This window comes from Rissa tridactyla, chromosome 1, assembly GCF_028500815.1.
Source record: "Rissa tridactyla isolate bRisTri1 chromosome 1, bRisTri1.patW.cur.20221130, whole genome shotgun sequence".
NCBI classification, from domain to species: Eukaryota; Metazoa; Chordata; class Aves; order Charadriiformes; family Laridae; genus Rissa; species Rissa tridactyla.
In genome coordinates, this window is record NC_071466.1 from 71,294,590 (window position 1) to 71,315,754 (window position 21,165).

The window sequence follows — 21,165 nt, forward strand, 5'->3', positions numbered from 1 at the left end:
GGGTTTAGTCCCTTGTCTTTCTACACTGGAAAGGGAAGAAGGATGAGAGAAGCCTTTGGAGCTGACAGAGGTTTCTCCAGTTGAATGAGAACTCCCCCGGGGGAAAAGAAAAAATAAAATAAAAAATAAAAATAAAAATCACATAATTCACCAACAGCTCAGCAAAAGGACTTTGGAGGGATAGAAAACTCTCCCACCACAACTTCATCGGGTTCAGGATCAAAACTTTAGGATGAACCAACCTCCGTGAGTTGCACAGTGAAGGGTACGTTTGACTTGCCACAGCTGATCCCATCTATGGCCCTCCTGGGACTGACCTGGGAAACACATTGCCTTGAGTTAGCTCAACGAGCTGTTCTCATCTTTCAAGCAAGAGAAGACTCACAATGCTGTAATAATGTCAAAGCCAAAGCCTAACGTCCTTGAATGATAAAGAAAACCCCAAGTACTCTGGATTATATAGTAAAAGAAAATAGGTGTCATATTTTAAGTCGAATTACAATCTTTATGTCCCACATGATTAGAAACAAATGAATATCTGCTACTGTAGACCTAAAAGTAGATCTCCCTCACTGATGTCAGGAGGACCTTTCCTAAGATGGAGGTTGTGACAGCAAAAAGTGCCATCTGCCATCCTTCTGGACTCGCACTCCTTGTGGGGTGACTGAAGAACAAGCATGGGGAATCCACCATCTGAAACACATTGGGCAGCTGTCCTTCCATCACTCTTCACGTAAAAGTGGAGGAAAAAATTTTCCTTTCTTAGTTTAAAAGTTTCTCTCAGTTAAAAATAATAATTCACATTTCCCAATGTTACCACAAGCCTGGGCTTCTCTGCTGTCCTTTTCCGGACAGTATGGCTTTGGACAAGGCACAAAAGATTTGTCTGTCCTCACCTTCTCCATTCACAGCACAGTGAGCCCTGGTGCCAAACACAACACCAGGGATGCCAGTCTCAGGGCAAGGCACTTGGAAATTAAGTACTGAGACAACCAACTTTTGAGACATGTAAATCCTTCACTGGATCTAGTCATAAAACTCTCTAGTCTAACTCTTCACAGGTGGCTAACGAACTGGAGGGTGTCTGAGTTTTCATGCCTACTCCGAGACATCTTAGCCTGACTGTCAGAGGTTGTCTATTGTCCATACACCCAAAAATGCATTCTTATTTCAGTGTCGACAGAAATTGTCCTTCCTCCCAATCATTGAACAAGATGAGCATTCCCAGACTCAGAAACAAAAATGTATTCGGGTCTGAGGATATACACGTTAAAATTTCTTGTCTATAAAACCAGTTTAGTGACAGTAGTTTATTTCATTTTTGTCATGCAAAGTTTAGTTTGTATTTACAAGCCTTATTTTGATTCTGGAATAAATGTGTGTTATTTTTAATTATTAGTGCTCATAAGGTGTCAGAAGATTACACGGGACAGGGATTATGCATCACACTTTCACCTCTGAAAATGCAAAACCCGATAAAATTTGACCAAGCAGCAGAGAATTGATCAGGCGGTCATTACCAATGCTTAATTGTCTGGTTTATGTAGTGGCCTGTGGTGCAGCACAATCAGAAAGGATAAAGTCCTGGTAACCTTGTACTTCAGATTCCTTCTGGCACGTAGGAAGCTTTTGCCCCATATGATAAAGCAGGAGAGAGCACCTGAAAACTCTGCTTCCGGCTGGCAGGGGACTTCAGGACTTTCAAGGTGTAGGTTTTTCAACACATTTAGTCGTTCCTCTGTTCAGAAGGCATAGGCAACCTAGGTGGATGAATCCCATTTCTAAACACTATGGCTCCCATCGAAGATGTTTCAGATGTTACATCAAAATAAAAAGGGATTTAGAACCTAAATATTTCAGTATGGGCTTTAAGACTAAGGTCCACATACAACAAAGGTTTTAGACCTGTAACTCTTATTCAGGCTTTTATCTCCCTATTGGCGTCTGGAGGAAGGCAGGACCTCACGCAGGAGTTTGTAGCCTAAACCCCCTGTTTGGGCTGGGCCTTAAATGCTTTAGTAGCAGTAAACTTCAGAGTCAGTGGCACTCAGGTACCTAATCCACCAAAATCACTTTGGCAAATGTAACCTGGCCATCAAAGTCACATAGCATTTGCCACACGCAGAAGTGAAATCCAAGGGCACTGGACAAAGTGGGCTGAAAAATAAATACAGTTTGAGCGGCTGATGCAAATGCAGTTGTTGCAAGCCAAAGGCTACACTACCATTTTATGACTTGAGGCACAGACAGAAGGATTTCTGTGCTTCTTTGGGACTCCCTGCCAGCATGCAGGTACAGAAGACCTAGGTAAACACAGCAAAATTGGTATGTGTAACTGAAGACGTAGCTCATGTTCTGTATCTGTAACAGAAATACAGATGCAGAATGAAGGTAAACTTCAAACCTAAAGAAAAACCTCACACTGGCTTAGCAAAAATGCCTGTATTCTCCAATTCTAACTTGAGACACTTAGGGGTGGCCAGAGCCAGAGAGGGGCAGGCACCTGTAGAGACTGGCTGTGATCTTATGTGAGCCCAAACATGTCCTGGAGAGTCTCTGTTTCATTTTACTGCCCATGCCACGGGCCTGGGGGTGAGTAGGCTCCTAATCTGGGCAACTCACTTGGTGCCTTAAATTCAGTAGGGTGCCCAGGTCAGCTGCCTCCCAAAATAAGTGTCACTCTGGCTGTGAACGCATGCATGGCTGCAGTGGCCTGGCGAAAGGGCAAGTATCATAATTTAACCCTAAAAATTAGCATACGCTCAAAAGTTTTGGGAAGAGGGAGAGAGCTTCCTGGGATGCCAAAGAAGCAGCAGAAATTCACTTGTAAGATGCAGCTGCTGGCTGGGGCCTGCCCTGACCTCCCAGAAAAGGGAAAGAAATCAAACATGCTGGGCTGGGAGGGCCTCCTCCCATCCACCCTCAGCTCTCTCTGGCTTTGCTGGGATTTATTCCTTCCTCTGTCCACCAAAGAAAAAAAGAAAAAAAAAAAAAAGTAGCTCTACCAGCTCTTCACAGCTACAACGACATAAAAAATAAAAATAAAAACGCAGAGGCTGGGGGAAGCTCCTGGGGGAGTTATAACCCCTCGGACAAGTTACACAAAGCACCGTTGGGGCAGTTGTCTTGCAGAGGATCAGCGCCCTTCCTCTTGCCACCGGCACCTCCTCGCTCCTAAGAGCGATGCCCACCCCAGCCCCTCTCCCCACAGCTCGGGGGTCACGGGGGCCAGGGGGTCCCCTGCCTCCCTCCGCGGGGTGTCAGGGCAGCAGCCTGGGACCGGCCGTTAAAGGAACCAGCGCGCCATGCAATCGGCGCCTGCTTTGCCGGGAGACGGGGGGGGCTTAAAAAAAAAAAAAAAAAAAAAGGACCAAATAAAAAGGGGGGGGAGGGGGGAGAAAAAAAAAAAAAAAGGAGCAAATAAAAAAGGAGCATATAAATCCCCCGCCCTGAGCGCCTCCCGTTAGATGGCGCTACAGACTTGACAACCACGTGTATAGAGGTGTGGGGGGTGAAAAAAGAATAATAAAAAAAAAATAACCCTTTTATTGTCCGAAACGCGGAGAGCCGGCCCCGCCGAGGGCAAGGAGGGCGGGGGGCGGTGCCCGGCGGCGGGATGCCCTTTCCCCGCGGGGAGAGCCCGGGGCCGCCCGCACCCCCGCGGCTCCGGCCGGGGCTCTGCCCCCGGGGGCCCCCAGGGCAAGGCGGGGAGCAAGTGGGCGAGTGAGGGCCCGGCGGACCCGGTGCTCCTCCCGGAGGATGGTCCTGCCGGGGGAGGGGGGTATCGCCGGCCGGTTCCGAACCGGGGAGCTCGGCGAAACGGGCGCGCAGGTTCCCGTCCCTCCCCCACGTTACATTGCCCTTTCCAAAAAGCTGCTCAGGCGACCTGCACAGCCTGCCTGAGCTCTGACGGATGGTTGTGTCATCAACATCCACCCCCACCCCCCTTTTTTTCTTTTTTGGAGTCCCCCGTTTTTCTCCGGTTTACGTCCGGAAGTTTCGGGGCAGCCGGTCGGTGGCCGCCGCCGGGACCCGCCGGAGCGGGACGGCGCCGGGGACGCGGCGCTGCCCCTCGCCCGGCCCGGCCGAGGAAGGGGAGAGGGGACGGGGACAGAGGACACGGTGCTGCGGTGTGAAAGCAACCGACACGCAACTTCTTAAGGCGGTGACCGACTCGCCATCGCTCCCCGACCGGTCCCGAGCAAAAAGCTGCCGGGTCTCCCCAGCGCTGCCGCTGAGCGTGCAGGCGAGCGCCTCGGGAAGGGGTTAGGGCTGTCCCGACGCAAAGGCCACCCCCGCACCCCCGCCTCCCCGTGCCTGCCGCCGGGCTGTGAACTTTCCGGTGGGGTAAGTTCTTCTTTAAGAAAGCGAAGTGTTCTTCCTTATGCATATTTCAGGCCGCTTGCCCGCAGTGCCCAGCTGACGCCGGGGCTGGAGGCTCACACGCCGGACCCGAATCGCAGGGGAGTAAATCATCCACACTTTAAACGCACCCTCTGCCAGGGCTCCGCTTGGGAGCCCCTTGCCATTGCTCTAAACACATGTAAGTCAGAACCCGGGGGGGCAGGAGGGGGAAGCTGGGAGGAGTGGGGGGAGGCTGAGTCTAGTTAGGGAGAGGGGCAGGCTTATTTTGCTCATTCCCATCACAAAATAAAAAGAAAACAAAAAAAAAACCAACCCAACCTGATAATACAGTTTCCTTGTCCTTGGACTTTTTTTAACTTTTTTTTCTTTATTACTTTTTTATTTTTTTCTTTATTACTTTTTTCTTTTACCTTTCTTTTTTTTCTCTTTTTCCTTTCTTTTTTCCTTTCTTTTTTCCTTTCTTTTTTCCTTTCTTTTTTCCTTTCTTTTTTCCTTTCTTTTTTCCTTTCTTTTTTCCTTTCTTTTTTCCTTTCTTTTTTCCTTTCTTTTTTCCTTTCTTTTTTTCTTTTTCTCCTTTCTTTTTTCCTCTCTCTTTTTTCCTCTCTCTTTTTTCCTCTCTCTTTTTTCCTCTCTCTTTTTTTTGTATTATTTTCCGCCCAGCCCAGGGGCTCCTGACTCCCCTCAACATGCGTGTGCCCCTAAAGGTAGCCGAGAGGTGGGGTTTCGGGGCTTCCTCCCTCCTTTTGCCCTCCACCAGAGCGCTTTGTCGGGTGCGCAAATGTGCGTGTGAGGAGCGGAGAGGAGCGCTGGGAGGGTGAGTGAACCCCTTGCTTCAGCCGGGGGCGGGGTGGAGGGGGAGGCCGGAGGGGACCTCTCCTGTCACCGAGCATCAGAGGAGCCCTCCGATGGGGCTGAGGGTGGGATCCCGAGCAGCCTTTTCAATCTGCGGCGACTGGGGGGAGCCCCCCGGGGGTGCGGGAGGAGCCTCCCGGGGGTGCGAGAGCCTCGGAAAAACTCCCCGCCCCCCTCCCTCCACGGACAGCCCTATATGCGTGTATAGTTCTGTACGTGTACCGAAACAGAGCGTATGGGAAGGTCAGACGGGGGATCTTCCACTGCAGCTCGAAGTGGGAAGGAGCAACTTTCAGTGCTGTGCTCTTAGCGGTTTCCTGCCTTTTAAAGTGAACTTGTTCGAGTGTGTTATTCAAAATGTGGTTCAGTAGTTATGCCTTCAAATTAAGTTGCTTCTCGGTCCTCATTGGGAAAAGCAGACATGTGTCCTCAATTGTATAGTATAAAAAAAAAAAAATCTACTAGGTACTTTATGATTCCATCTGGAGAAATTAAAAGCCCAGAGCTGTAATGTTTATTCTTACATAGTTTACAAAAAAAGGGGGAAATGTGTGAGACACATGTCTCCAAATATAACCAAAGTGCTTTCCCTTCTGGTTAAAAAGTTGCATGCAAATGTTTTCATTTTAGCACTCCCTGCCACCTGTACTTCGCAGGGAAACTTTTCTTGGCGTTAGTGATGGAGCACCAATAGTACTTATTAATGAATTAATTATTATTATGGCTGCTGAATTGACTTAAAGTGCTTTGGAGGCCAAACTAATCCATGTTAATCAGTTACAATTAATTGTTTCAGCTGCTGTTTTAAACACAGTTTCAAAGACAGAGGCGAGAGGCTGTGCATGGGTTGTGGGGGGTGTGTGCTCCGGGCCCCCCCCCCGGCCCCCAGCCCTGTGCCCAGGGATGTACTTTTGGGTTGCGGGAAACCGGCGCGACTTTGTCCCGGTGCCCGCGTCAGGTCACGCACAAAGGTGCGAGGGGCGACTTGGGTGACAAACTCCTCTTTCCCTTGCCGAAAGCTGCGAAGATTAAGGGACTCCCGGGCTTAGGAGAGCGGAGTCCCGGAGGGAGATTTCCCTCTGGAGTTCGCATTGTGGAGAAGGCGGCTGCCGTGGGCTTCACACTGCGCCGGCTTTGCTTGGCCGCTTGGGTCGGGGGCTTTTGTTTTGCCGGCAGAGGCGAGGCGACATCGGTGGGCAGAGGGGCCGAAGGGTGCTCTGCGGGGAGCTGAGCCCTCCCCTCCCCGCAGGCTCTGCGGAGAGGGGAGAGAAGAAAAAAAGCCCCCCCGAGGCGACAAGCGGCAGCTGGGCCGGGCTCTGTGCGTGCCGGGGGAGACAGAGGGGCGGCCGAGGGCAGGGAAAGCCAAGCAGGCAGCCGAGACACCAAGGGGATGGTCACCGCTTGCCCTGCCGCTCCCCGGCCGCCCCCGCCTGGCCGGCGGCGGGGGAAGAGCCGGGGAAGGGCAAGGCCGGGGCGGAGGAGTTGGCCAAAGCCTGGGGAAGCCCCCGGGGGAAGATGGTCCGAAACGGGGACGGGGGAGCGAGGGCCGGCGTTTGGCCAGGAGGTCGCAGGGCGGCCCGTTTGTGCCCGGCACGACGGCTGCGGGGAAGCATCCCCTCCCCTGGGGGTGACAGGCGACAGCAGAGAGGGCCCTGGCTCAGGTGGACCCGGCGATGGCTGGGGTCTGCCCGGCGGGGCCGGGGGCCGCGCTTCCCTGGGGGGGAGGTGGCGGCGGGGGGGCCTAGGAGCCCAGCTGCCCCTCTTCTGCTAGGGAAACGGGCTTTTCCACAATAATAACGAACCCCCCTCCCTCCCAAAGTTAGGGGCGGGAGGGAGGGAGAGCGGCGGGTTTCCCTGGGGGAAGCCGGTGGTCCCCCCCCGGGGCTGGGCGCCGCCGCGGCGGGCAGGGGCACCCGCGCCGGGAGGGTTCCTGGGCCTCCGGCGGCCTCGGGGGAGCGAGATTACCCGGGGGGGGGCACCAGGTGTCACGAAGGACTGCTTGTCGTTAGAGACTTACGCTTCGCAAAAGTAAAACTCTCCCCCCACCCCCAGCATCAATGTGAATTTTTTTTTTTTCTTTTTTTTATGTCAGTCCGCAGAATGGCAATTGGGAAACTGTACTGCCTCCCATCCTCTCTGGAATTAGGTTGCTGGGATTTTTTTGCGGTTTGATTTTTTTTTTTCCTTCTCCCACTCCGTCTCTTTCTCAAAGATTGACTTTTTTTTTTTTTTTGCCTTCATCCCATTGACTCTGCTCAGCTTTTGCTTAAGACGGGCAAGCAAAAAACCAAACAACCCTCCCCCCTATACGTGCAAACAGACGTTTCCTGGAGAGCAGTAAAACAAACAAACAAAAAAAACTTTTACCTGCAAGAGAAGATAAGTGTACAAAATTATACACACACGCACCCCCTCCCGTCCCGTATCGAATACAGCTGTAATTCAATGGAAATTGAGGGAAGAGATGCATTTTCCACGTGGGAACGGAACAAATAAGGTGGCAGCGGGCGGCCGGGTAGGTAGGACGCCTGGTTCCTGCCCATCACGCGTGGAATCGTTTTCTCCAGCCGGGACGGGTGGTGGTGTTCTCGCAGAGGTGCAGGAAACAAATCCTCGGCTCTCGTCTATCACAAAAGCAGGCTGCATTTGATGCAACATGCGTATTAACCAACTTTCTCCCCTTCCCTCCCTGTTTTTATTTGTTTCCCTTGGTTGCGGGACCTAGGTGGTCAAAAAAAAAAAAAAAAAAGAAGAAGAAAAGAAGGACTTGCGTTTGTGGCGGCACTTTGTCGTCGGGGCAGCTCACCCGCATTAGATTATTGCCGGGGATTTATTTGCATGCAGCTGCAAACCCACAACCCGGCTGCTGACCGCTGCGCATAAAGGGCTGCCGGGGCCGGCCCCTGCCCGGCCGCCGCGGCTCCCAGTGGGGGTGGCAGGAGGATTTGGGGGTGGGTTTGCTCCCGACACAGCCCGAGTGAGGGGGGGGTCACAGAGCCGGCAGCGGCCGGGTCCCCAGTGCAGGCAGAGGCTGCAGGTGCGTGGGCGGAGGGCAGCAGCCCCGTCCCGCAGCCCCCCTCCCCGCCGCCCGGCTGGTGTCTTCCCCCACCCCGCCCCCGCCCCGCCAAGGCAGCCGCGGCTCCCGCTGGCCTTTGCGCACAAACACCTCCGAGAAAAGCTTTCCCTAATGCCTCTGTCCCGGGTAAAAAAGAACCGGTGGCAGATCCTCGGGATTTCTTAGGGTTATTTTCAGTGCTTTGAAATTTGCACTAATGTTGGTGTTCTTCCCCCACCCCCCTTCTCCCCTCTCTTCAGCCCAGTAGCGTCTGGCAGCGTTTGAGGAGGTAGCTCTTAATCTTTGGAGCAAGGGCTTTACGTTCAAAACGCCTCCTTCGCTACCCCCTATATCCCCCCCGCACACCACCACACACACCCCCCACGTTGCGAGGACGGATTTGGCTGCATCTGGGATGGATGCATCTGTCTCCTGAGGCCTCCGTCTACCTCGGGCCACGCCACCAGCTCTCCTTCGTCTTGTCCCGGAGAGCCAGGCGAAGGCACGGGGGTTGCCGGGGCTTGAACTTGCTCACCTCCGAGCGCAGCGGGAACAAAAGCTGCCCCCGCGGCGGGGCCAGTTCGCTGGCGGGGCCGGCTCGCTGGCGAGCCCCGCGGCAGCCCTGCCGTGGCCTGGCCCGGCTCCCCCCTCACACCCCACGCAGGGAAGGACGGGGGCACACCGGCCCCCCGCAAACTTTGAGTGTGGGGGGGGGCATCCTATCCGTCCCTCTGCCCCGACGGCCAGCACGGGGATGTAAGAGAAGGGGGAGACAAAACTGGATGAGGGGAGCTTAATATATTTTTTTTTGGCAGAGGAAAGAGACTTTTTCACTCCACGCAGGCTCCTTCGGCCGGGCGTGAGCAGGGTCGGGGGCGCTGCTGCGGGCGTTTCTGCCAAATACAAGGGGCTACGGAGAGAGCGGTCAGGAAGGGCAGCACCGGGTGGGCCCTTCCACGGGGAAAACCGCCCCGCGAGGGCGAACCTGGAAAGACAATGGGGATTCCCCACACACACACAGACACGCTCGCCCATCACCCCCGCCTCCCTCGCATCCCCACGGCGGTGCGTGGGGCTGTCGCGCTGCCCCCGCGACAGGCCACGCCGCGGGGAGGGGGTGAATCCCTTCTGCCTGCTGGACGGGGCGGAGGGCAAGGGGGAGGGCAGCCCACCCCGCCGGGCCGCCCCGTCTAACGCGGAGCACCCCCGCTCCCCGGCAGCGGGAGAGGTCCGCCCGGGCTGGGCAGGCACAGGGGCGCTCGGTCCCCTCGCCCTCCCCTGAGCACGGGGGGGGGGGGGGGGACGGACGGTCTCCAACCCCTTTTCCCCTGGAAACTGGGGACCTGGGGGTGCTTGCGCAAGGTGGGCCGCGCCCGTGGGCCGCAGCGGTTGCCGGGGAGTCCCACGAGTGGCCAGGAGAAGTGGAGGGAAAGGCAGGAGGGGATGAAACCATACGCAGGCTCCGTGCGGAGCTGGGGGGGGGGGGGGAGGGGGGCGGGGGGGGAGATGTGCGTTGTCATCTTTGTTTTGGTTGTGTTGTTTTCCACGGGATCTGGGACAATGGCCGGAGTGGATTATTCATTCCCGTAGGCAACAGTTCCCTGTATGGGCTTCAGGACGCAGTTGGAGGCTCGGGAACAAAGCGGGCATCTAATGTCAAGGTAGCTGGTCCCCGTCCTTTGTTTATGCTATTGTTAATGACGGGGCTCACTCAGCCCTGGCCTCAGCCGTGCTCCGTGGCGTTAATATTGGCTTGAGAGAATAGGCAGGACAATTGAAAACCCAAACCAAAACCCCAAACAACAGCAGCATCCAGCTCAAGCGCAGTTCTTCAGGTAAAACACGCCTCTTCTGGGCTACTGAGAATTATATTGTCATTTCGCCTGGTATCCACAGAAATACACGTACCGTTCGTAAGATTAAACACGTCCGTATCCATCATTAACACCTAGGGGAGACACTGTAACCCTGTCCTTCAGTCCAAAATCAAAAGGGAAAGAGCATTATTTTCAAATACCCACTAGTAGAGCACGAGGGAACCCTCACCATGCTAAGAAAAAAAAAAAAAAAAAAAAATTAAAAAATCTAACAAAATAATTCTTTTAATTATGATAATCTGAACGTGGCAGAAACCTGAGCGTTTATCAACTCATTTTCTTCTTCTCGAGGTAGCGGATGGTATTTAAAGTTCAACATTTCACGCAGCTCCTTGTTTCGTTTAATTTCCTCGACAATCTAGGCGATTTCAGCAAACTGAGTTAAGAATTTTGGTACACACTTGAGTATGTATCTGCATAAAATACAGAAGGCAGTAGAACTGGGGAGAGGATATTTTATTATTTTAGGAAGAGAAGCGAGTGCATGCTTGCATGTGCGTGGGGATGCGTGAGAGAGAGAGAGAGAGAAATGGAGAGCCTTGCGCCTTACATTTGGTTTGTGGCTTTAGTGTGGACTCTGGAACAAATATCTATTAGGTTTCTCTGAGAAATGTCCCACTCGGGCAGATGGGCCCCTGTTTTCAATGAGAGCTCCAGAAGACGAAAGAAATGTATGTTATTCCAGCACAATTCTTCACCAACCCATTTTTTTCCCCCCTTTAGAAAGATTAGTTTCAGCTCTGCTATCCTGGGCCCATTTTCTGCCGGGGAAGGAATATAATAATGATCAATGCCCAGCACTTCTCATTTCTTTTGTACTTGGTAAGTATTCCCAACGTCTGGAACTTGGAGGGGAGGTGGAGACATGAGCCCAAAGTCAGCTTCTGAGGATGTCCCCATTCTCTGGCTCTCACCAGCACTCACACGGAGGGGGGAAAAAATCCAACCAACCAAACCAACCCACACAGAAGACCCGCCAGCCCCCACCTCCCCTACAGCTACACACTTGCTTTTTGTATTTTAGCTGCCTGCTCGGTGAAGTGGTTTCACATGCATCGGGCTACCTGTGTTTATGCGACCAGCTCAGGGTGTATGTTAGTACTCCAATTGGAAATGGAGCCTGGAGTTGTTGAGCAAACAGTTCCCGCTCGACTGTAGCATGGACTGAATGCTGTATAGTCAGCTCTATGGAGCGCTGGCAGGGAAGTAGCACCAAGCATTTCCAAAACTAATAACAAAAAGGTTACTATATATAAAACGTTTATACAGCCCACACTGCCTCAAGTTGTTTAAATTTCGGTTTGATGTACATAAATATAGCAGCCATGTGGTTCCCCATTAGCCAGTCCCTACTTTTTTAAATCAATTCATTTCAATTTGAAAGGATGGCCCCGGACGCAAGACAGTCAACAACCTTTTGGCTTTCTCCACTCAACGTGGACCTCAGGAAGAAATAGCGTCTGTCTTTGTCATTTCACACGCGTATCTCGGTGCCTTGACATTGTGTTTAAGAGCAGGCCTACTGCCAGTGAGGGTAACAGTCCATAGCTGGTTTCCCCTTTCTAATCCATTTTCCCCCTTCTCATTTCAGGCTCCTTCTGAGGAAGAAATAATTCTGCTGGGACCCCATGTCTGGACTTTGGAGAGCATGGTGCAGCGGTCTCATCTGAAAGCACCGTCCCTGCAGGTAGAAACTCTCCTCTGTATGATGTGCCTCACAAGAAAGGCAGTGAGAGGATGCTTGGAGTGACCAGGCATCTGGCATCAAGGAGCAGCGCTCCACGCTACTGCGGATGAAAGTTTGTTCTCAAACCAGACCCTTTGCAGTACTCGTTACTGGTGCCGAAACAGTTCGAACCATCCCCACTCTAAAATAAAGATCTCCATTCTGGTATGCCAGCGAGCTTGTCTTGCTAAACTTTCCCTGTTTGCATTGAAGGTATCGAGCTGATGTAACGCTGCCTTTTCACCCCACTGATGTGCGCAGTAGGAACAATTCAGAAAAGTTCTGTTTAGCTTTTTTTCCCCTGGTAGAAGAAATGCAAGCTATCAGAAACAAGCCTATGTTTGAAGGTACAGTTTTCAACATGTGAGTGGGAAACATATGTACTGGCACAATTCAACCACTCTGTAAGGGCTGTGCTCAGTTTTTGGCTTTTAATCTCAACTCTGTTAGAGAGAGAGATGCAAAATGGAAGGGAATGTGATTATTTATGCTGTAGCCTTGTGATACTCATCCTATAACCGTTGAGGAGAGAAGCAAAACACTCTGCTGAAGCTTTGGGTGAGCCTGAGTTTCAGGGGGACTCTAGTCTTCACAGATTCTCACTTCACTGCCTTTCTTCCCTTGGTATTTGTTATACGGGATTTTTTTTTAAAATTTCTTTTTGGTCTGCTGTTCTACGTTTTAAAGTGAGTAGAGACTAAATCCTGCTGAGAGACCGAGATCCCTCCATCACAAACTCACATTTGGAAAATGCCTACCCCCCCTCGACCACCCCCCTTCGAGCCATCCTCCCCCTTTCAGGGGAGAAAAGAAAACCTTAACAGAGAAAAAGAGAAGGGGTGGGGAGGAGGGGGGATGAGGGGGGACCCCCTGATTCCTCAGTGACCTGCACAGCTCTGAGTTCCCTTTCCCCTCCTGCAGATAAACCCCGTCCGAAAAACAAACAAACAAACAGAACAAAACCAAAAAAAACCAAAAACACATGGCTGAACTTTTAACGTGGCTTGGGGTTTTTACAATTCAGGCTCAATTCTAGTGCTTTCAAGGGTCAAAAAAAAGAAAAAAAAGGAAAAAAAATTAAAAAGAGAGGAGAGGGGAGAAGAAAGTTTGGATTTAACTCTTTGCTGCTAAAAAGAGCACCACAACTAACATACCAGCCATCAGCCAAAGCAACCAGCGGCCCCTGCAGCCAGTCGGTGCCCGGTCCCAGGGGCGGCCAGCCCTTCCCGCGGGCAGTGGCCCGCACACAATGGCGGGCGAGCAGAGGCGGCTCCGGCCCCGGCCCCGGCCGCCCGCACCCTGCGCGGCCGCCGCGCCCGAGGGCTCCCTGCGGAGCAGGGCCCGCAACCCTCCAAACGCTGCGGGGGATGTCAGCCCTGCCTGCAGGCTGCGGGGCTGGCAGGACAGTTTTTTGGTACTGCTAAAGGCATACACACACACACGCAGATATATATATATATATATCTCATACACACACATCTTTATATATAGATTTATATGTAGGTGTCTAGTCTATGTTTAAATAATCCTATCTATACACACAGTCCTCCTCTGATGAGGTCATTCTCCCATATATACGAGATTGGGTGCCTGATGCCAGAATCTAACGCCAAGATCTTATCTCCACCGATCTAAGAGCAGTATAAAGTAAACGTTAGCAGAAGGGGAAATAAATTTGGGAGAGAAACATTCAACAAGGTGTCCCTGAAGGCTTCTCTCCTGCCCTCCCCAGCCGAAGTACCCACGCACTTGATGCCAAAGAGAGCCATTTCGGCGCAACAGACTCCTGCTTCAGAGCAAGGACAGGCTGCACCCCGGATCGTGGGGCTGTGCCCGGCTGGGGCTGCACCTTGGCATTTTTAATTCCCCCCCCGCCTTCCCTTTCCTGAGCGATGCTCGCCTCTCTAACGCTCTGGTCGTCTGCAGCTTATTTATTTTTCTTTCCCCCCCTCCCCTGTGGCTCCAAATGTCTTAATGTTTTTTGATTTCAGGAAACTCAAAACGGAAGGGGGGATGCTACTTGAAAGTGTGACTCGAAAAAAGGTTTCGCTTTACAGCCATCAGTAGCACCAGGAGACAGCTCCATTAAAAAAGTAGTTTTCCACTGCTCTTGAAAAGCCGTTATTTTTTACATCGCTTTTAGGAAGATAGATTAACAAAACATCACATTTCAAGCCACTCTGATCTGTAATTAAATGGAGGAGCCGGTTTGTATTCTCCTATGGCTTTTACAGAAGTTGCAGTGATCCAAAGTCAGGTTGCTGTGTCAGAGTGGCATTTTTATTAATGAGAATACAAAAAGCTTGCATATTCTTAGCCCGGCTTGAATTTAGTTGCTAAGCAACCGCTGTATGGTAATTCATCCGCGAAATTTAAATCTTGGAGAAAGGATCCTGCGTTTTGCTGAATGGTCGCCACGAGGAAAACAACTTGTGGGACCCGCAGCAGCTGCCGCCGCCGCCGCCGCACCGCGCCGCCCGCCCGCCCCGCCGGCTCCCCCGGGCCGCCCGCCGCCCCGGGACGGCCCGTCGCCCGCCGTCACCACCGCCCCGGCCGTCCCTCCGGGGCCGCTCCGCCTCCCGGGCCGCCCCGCCGGGGAGGGAGCCCGGCCGGGCACCGCCAGCCGCCCCGTCGGCGCTGCTCCGGACCGGTCCGGCCACGCGTGGGGACACGCGGAGTCTCCCCGTTTCCCCTCGCCAGGCGCGGCCCGGCCGCCCCCGGGGAGGAGAGGGGGGGACCGGGTCCCGGCGCGGCCCCGACGGCGCGGCCCCGTGGGCGCCCCCGCGTCCCCGGCTGCTCCTTTGGCGTCGGGGAGGACGGGACTTTCCCCCGCTCGGCCTTCACCCCTTCGCTTTTTTTGTCTCGCCAAAGCCTCTCAGCCAAAAAAAGCTCCCCACTGCTGTGTCATTGACACCGCGGGCCCGCCGGCTGCCCCCCGCTCCCCTCTCTCCCGCCGCCCATTGAAGGCTGCCCCCCGCTCCATTATTCCAAACTGCAACTGAAAATACCGGTGGGGAAACCACCTCCCCGCAACCTCCTCCTCCTCCACTCGCTCCAGCCATCCGCCTCGCCACAGGCCACCAAGCTCCGCTCGCCATCCCTCTGCTTTTAGCCAAATCCGTCCCTGTCCTCGAGCGCTCGCTCCGCGCCTGCCTCCGAGGCCGCGACTTGTTGCGTCCCTTTTAGAGTTTGATTAATTACCCTGGAAGTTAAGCAAACTCAAGCACATGTGGCGAAGAAGCTCACGCCTACAGTTTGGTCCAGCAGCCTGCCGGTTACGCGGCTTATCTTTACCCTCTCGTGCAAATCGCAACAAGCATCTCTGCGCCTCAAAAAGGCGCATCCCTCTGTGAATATATAGAAGTATCGCTTTGGCTGTAGCTTGAAGATGTTGATCATTTATTACAAAAATAAACGAATAAATACAACAATATATTGTTGCTTTCAACAGGATAAATATTTTACAAATATATAATTTAAAAAAACAAATTTAATTGTTAAAATTATTTAAAATATTACACTTATTGATAAAATTATCAATAGTATATACTGCATTTCATATTAGAACCAATTATTCTCTAAACGTTCCATTGAAAACCATTCATACAAAACAAGTTATGAGCATTGTAATGTGCAAACACGAGTCACTACATTAAAGCATAAGAATTCTGTAAAGATCCGATAGGAACCGCTGCGTTTTTGAAACCAAGGTAGAGCTCTTTCCTAAATTCCGGAAAATACGCGGATCAACAGCAGTTAGATGACTGTTTTAAATACACCTGAAAATGATTTATTGTGTACAGACTCGACGGGGGGAAGGATGGGATGTGAGTGAGAAAACTGGGGCGTAGTAGAGGACCGCAGGATACGAAAATGTAAACTAAAAATAATCACATCTCGGGATTACCCAGACTGATCAAACATAACTTTGTAAAACATTTGTCTTTCCTTTAGGCAGAAAAGAAAAGAAAAAAAAAAAAAGAGAAAAAAAAAAAAGAGTAAGGAAAAGGATGCCGACTCAGTTACCAAGCACAGAACACTGATATTATAAATGAATACAATTACTAAATTCATTAGGAGATCTGGCGATATATAACAATATTTTCATTATTTACACGTGTAACAATATAACCCTTAGCGCAAACCCTCTCTCAGTTATTATCTACCTCTTGTTATCTCACAGACTCACAACCCTGAAATTCCTAAATACATTCAAAGGATTCAGTTTCTCGGGAAGGGGCGGGGGGGGGGGCGGGGGGGGCGCCCATGGCCTCACTTTTTTTTTTTTGGTGCAGAACAAGTCCAGGGAAGGGGCAGGTTTTGCCGGTCCCTCCAACCACACGTTCCTCCTCCAGCCTGAACCCCGGCTTTCCTCAGGCAGCAACCCGCAAAGGTGGCTTTTTTTTTTTTTTTTTTTAAATAGAAACCAGCCTAACGTTATTTAGCTCTTTGTTGCCATCCCTAATCCGGCAACTAAATCCCGCTCCGAAATTTAAATAGACCTTCTGCTCCGGCTCTCCTAAAACCGCTCCCCTTTGCCTGTGAAGCCAAGAGGATCCCACCACGCGTGGGGACGGTACCCGGGCACCCGCGGCGCTGCCCGCCGCCTCCCGCGCCCGGCCTTTCCCCTCCCCAGCTGCCAAATTAGCCAGGAGCTTTTGCTAAAACGAACAAAAGAAAGAGCGTCCTTTACCCTTTCGGGTTTTCTTCCCCTTTGTTGGGTTGGTTGTTTTTTTTTTTCCCACCCCCTCCCCTTCTCCCACCCCTCCCCATCGCCCTTTCCTCCGTGTCAGTGGGGCCTTTCGGATTTCACAAATCAAACCGACGGGGATATTTACTACGAGCTGGTGTTAAAATAATGCATCCCGGTGCACGGCTCTCAGGTTGGCTTTGATTTATGGACTGACACAAGGCCTATCTGAAAGGAAGAAACGTTTGTTGGTCCCTACAGCAGTTTTCTGGGGGTTTAACCCCCTGCCTCAATAGCACGGAGATAAGCAAGGCGCGGGGGGGGTGGGGTGGGGGGCGCGGAGGGCGCGGAGGAAGGGAGGGAGAAGAAGGTGAGGAAGGAGCCATGGACGAGACGGATCATAAAAGAAAACCTTATTCTCCGGTAGACTATCAGTGGGGGCGGGTGGAGGCGTTAGATGGCAGCTCTCAGTTCCCACAACCTCCGCGCTTCAAAATGAAGAGAGTTGGAACGGTCATTCACTTGCCCTTATATCGCAATAAATTATAGCGGGTAAATATGACAGGCCAGCTCGGGCATCTATCGGCATCTCCGACGTTACTAACACACGCATGTGTTTGCAAAGAAGGTATGGCAGCGCTACGGCAGAGTGGAGGAGAAAACTACACTACATCACTTCACACCCCATAGAAAAACCCTTAAAACAAGAACAACAACAACAGCAACAGCGACAACAGAAATGGGAAACTGGGCGGACCGCACGTAGGATGCTGAAAGTGTTATTCTATATATCCTTTTTTTGGGGTGAAAAAAACCCCAACCTTCTCCTTAAATCATAAAGATAAATTAAATACAAATATTTATACAGACATAAACCGCGTCAAAATAAATTATAGCTTAGCCCTCCCCCCCCCCTCCCCTCGCAACCTACCCCCCCCCAAGCCTCAGTTTGGAAAGAGAGATAACAAGACCGAACTTTTGGAAACGTCCCTGCTCTCAGCATCGGCCCTTCGCGATCGGCGGGGAGGCTCCGGCATCGCCCTCGCCGCGGGTGCGAGCCTGAACCGAACCCACACGGCCCTTCCTGAGAGAAAGGTGACCTTCGGGTTGAGCCTTAATCTCGCCTTCCTCCCCCGTGACACGGGGTCCCCGGGTGGACGGGAGAGGGGGTGTCCCGGCGGAGGGACGGGCGCGGGGGGAGCGCCGCGCTGCGCAGCCCGCGGCGGGGATGCCGGAGGGGCGGCTCTGCCAGAAGCAGAGGGGTCGGACCCTCCGTATCCCCCCCCTCTCACTTCAGCATTTGCAGTATTTCCCTTCAAAGAACTTTTTTTTTTTTTTTTTTTTTAAGACACAAGTGTTTATGCATCAGACACAGACTATTTCATTCTAACAAATTTATTTTCTCAATCAGCTCTTACGGAATCACTACTCAAATTAAATTACAATCAAATTATCACATCAAAAGATACCCTTATTACCTAACAACTGTCCATATTTTCATTTCATTTTGATTTGTGCTCGTCTGAAAAAAACACGTAATACAAGATCTGGGGAAAAAATAAATTACCGTTTTGCAGCAGTTCATAGGTATTCTGAATAAAATATTAAAAGAAGTCATTTAATGAAAATATAAAGCAAATTTTTTTTAGATCAACAACGGATCTAACAATTCTATATTGCCGTCTTTTTGAAAAGTCTGTTTATTAAAACCTACCAAAAACACTGCTTGGAAATGGCAGTATTATATAATCACATCCACAGCACCCATTCAATCAAAGTTGGCAACGGATTTAGGAGAGGAGAAGTTCAGATAAGTGCAGCTGCAGATGCTCAGTCCTTCTAAATCCCTTTATCTGAATCAGTCCAGAAATAAAAAATAAAAATATTAATAAAAAAAATATTAGCAGTGGATTTTTTTTTATGACTCTTCCATGATGATTGGCAGCCGTCAGGAGCAGGACTTTGACAGCCCTAAATTATTTCCCTTTCTCTCGCTGGTTCCCTTAATTCATGCAAAGTCCTTCTACAGAGCTCGAACTTTAGGGACCAACAACCTCTCCTTCTCCCACCCTCCCCCCGGCGTCTGTCCCTCCCCCCTTTCTCCTCAGGGTCAGTTTTTCGGCGTGCGGGCATTTATTTCCATATTTTTGTTCTATAGCTATACCTATATATATAGATAAATATATATATATGTATTTGCTTCCCTATGCAGTCTGCTTGTTTTTAGTGCTGTGTGCATATTTTATTTTTTTTTTCTTTCCTGGAAAAAGTGGCCCCTTTCATTTTGCAGAATATATAGATATATAGATATATATGTTTTCAGAGTGGATGTCTGCCTTGCACCAAAATTCTACGGTTTGGCCAAGAAAAACAGGGTGCTGGAATGCAGCAGGCACCCTCTGATTAACCAGATTATTTTGCTTCTGCTTCCCTTTTTTTTTTTTTTGGATAGCTCCCATTCAAAAAAAGAAAACAAAACAAACAAACAAAAAAAGAAAAGAAAAAGGAAGGGGGGGAGAGGGAGAGAGAAAGGAGAAAAAAGTTTCCGTGATTCATAGAAGAGAGCCCTTTTGGGGATAGGGGGGAGAGTGCGGGGAGGGGGGGGCGGAGGAGGGGAGAGAAGAGGTGCAGACATCAATGATGTTCCTCGCTGCGAGAGGGGGGCTAATTTGGAGAGTGAAAAATAAAAATAATAATAATAATAATTAAAAAAAAAAAAAGCCCAAGCCCACCCACCCAAACCCTCTCCCCTCAACCAACCCCCCCCCCGGCACATCTGCAGTTTTGGTGCATTACGCATCTCCACCCCGTTTTCCCAAACACGGTCTAAAACGCTCTCGCTCGGATCGACCTTCTCCACCGCTCCCTGTCGGTATCGATCTTATATATATATATATAGATGCACGCGGATATCCATATATATATAAACACAAGCAGTCTGAACGAGCCTGGATCGTGTGTGTGTGTGTGTGTGTGTGTGCGTGCGTGTGTGTGAGTGTGTCTGTGTCAGCGTGCGGCTGTGCGCGGCGGCGCCGGTTGCCGGTGGCGATGCCGGTGCCGGCGGCGGTGCCCGGCCCGGCCCGGCCCTGGCTGCCCCCGCGCCCCCGGCCCGCCCGCGGTGCCCCTCACTGCACGCTGGTCTGCAGTCCGTGGTGAGGGGGCGGCGTGTCGGAGTTGACGGTGCCGACCTGGGAGTAGACATCGTCGGGGGTCTGCTGCTGGATCCCCGGCGGGGTCATCCGTTTCTCTTTCTGCCTCCGATTGCAAAACCAAACCCTGACCACCTCCTTCTCCAGCTGCAGGCTGTCCGCTAGGTTCGTAATCTCCTGGGCGGAGGGCTTGGGGCATTTCAGAAAGTGGCTCTCCAAGGCCCCCTTGACACTCACCTCGATGGAGGTCCGCTTCTTCCTCTTCCTGCCCTGGGCGGCGATCTTGTCGATGCTGGTGGGGCTGCCCGTGGAGGAGTCGGCTTCCTCCAGCCACTTGTTCAACAAAGGCTTCAGCTTGCACATGTTCTTGAAGCTGAGCTGCAGGGCCTCGAAGCGGCAGATGGTGGTCTGCGAGAAGACGTTGCCGTAGAGGGTGCCCAGCGCCAGCCCCACGTCGGCCTGGGTGAAGCCCAGCTTAATCCGCCGCTGCTTGAACTGCTTGGCGAACTGCTCCAGGTCGTCGGAGGTCGGCGTGTCCTCGTCCGAGTGCGGGTCGTGGCTGTTGACGCCGCCGTGGTGCGGCGGGTGGTGCCCGGGGTGCTGGTGGTGGTGGTGGTGGTGGTGCCCGGGATGCTCGCCCAGCTCCGGCGTCTCGCCCCGCACCAGCCCGGGGTGCACCAGGCTCTGCCCGCCGGGGGGGGGGCTCAGCATGCCGTTCACCGTGAAGCCCCCGGGCTGCGAGTAGAGGAGCGACTGCTGCTGCTGCTGCCCGCCGGCCATGGAGGGCAGGTGGGCGGCCGCCGCCGCCCCCCAGGCCGCCGGGTGCCCCTGGTGCGGGGGGCCCAGGTGGGGCGGCCGGTGGTGCAACGCCGCGCCCGAGTGCAGGTCGTCGCGCCCGCCGCTGCCCTTGACGTCGGGCGGCGGCGGCGGCTGCTGGGGGCTGCCCGTCATGCCCACGGGGCTGCCGGACCAGGGCGAGCCCGCTTCGGCGGCGGCGGCGGCGGCGGCGGCGGCGGCGGCGGCGGCGTGGGGCAGGGCTGTCACCCACTGGTGGGCATGGCTCAGCATATGGCCGCCGTTGCTGGCGGCCATGGCGCCCGGCATGAAGTCGCTCTGGACCATCTTGGCCGCCGGGTCGCCGCGGTAGCCCCCCGCCACCGAGGTGACGGCCACGCTGCCCGGCTGCATGCCGCCGCCGCCGCCGCCGCCGCCGCCGCCCGAGTCGGCGTGGACGATGGAGCCGGCCGCCAGGATGCCGTTGCCGGGGAGGTAGGGGTTAGAGGTGGCCGCGGCCATCCCGCGCCCGCCGCCCGCCGCTCGCCCCCGCCGCGCCGCCGCCGCCGCGCCGCCGCCGCCACCGGCTGCCGGGCGCCCGCCGCAAGCGCCCTTGCCCGGCGCTGCCGGGGCCGCTGCCGGGGCCGCCGCCCGCGCCGCCGCCGCCGCCGCCGCCG

The 21,165-nt window shown here is 52.9% G+C and overlaps 1 protein-coding gene and 1 long non-coding RNA gene across 3 annotated transcripts; one reads left to right on the forward strand and one right to left on the reverse strand.

The window, feature by feature from the left end:
- The first annotated feature begins 4,268 nt into the window (after positions 1-4,268).
- On the forward strand, positions 4,269-12,028 carry LOC128904298 (uncharacterized). The gene is made up of 3 exons (XR_008464463.1): positions 4,269-4,543; positions 10,873-10,971; positions 11,741-12,028. It is a non-coding gene; the product is annotated as an uncharacterized LOC128904298 (long non-coding RNA).
- Positions 12,029-19,675: 7,647 nt separating this feature from the next.
- Positions 19,676-21,010, reverse strand: POU3F3 (POU class 3 homeobox 3). 2 transcript variants are annotated; one of them, XM_054220470.1, is made up of 2 exons: positions 19,952-20,836; positions 19,676-19,816 (listed from the first exon to the last, which is right to left on the reverse strand). In XM_054220470.1, exons 1-2 carry the CDS (start codon positions 20,834-20,836, stop codon positions 19,691-19,693), a joined length of 1,011 nt encoding a protein of 336 aa, XP_054076445.1. In that variant the 3' UTR covers positions 19,676-19,690. The 2 variants fall into 2 exon arrangements, with proteins under 2 accessions (XP_054076445.1, XP_054076434.1); XM_054220459.1 differs by having other exon boundaries at positions 19,676-21,010.
- Between the last annotated feature and the right edge of the window lie 155 nt (positions 21,011-21,165).

Excerpts from the sequence above, each read along its gene's own strand:
- POU3F3 (XM_054220459.1), bottom strand. The coding sequence starts at position 21,010 with ATGGCCGCGGCCACCTCTAACCCCTACCTCCCCGGCAACGGCATCCTG.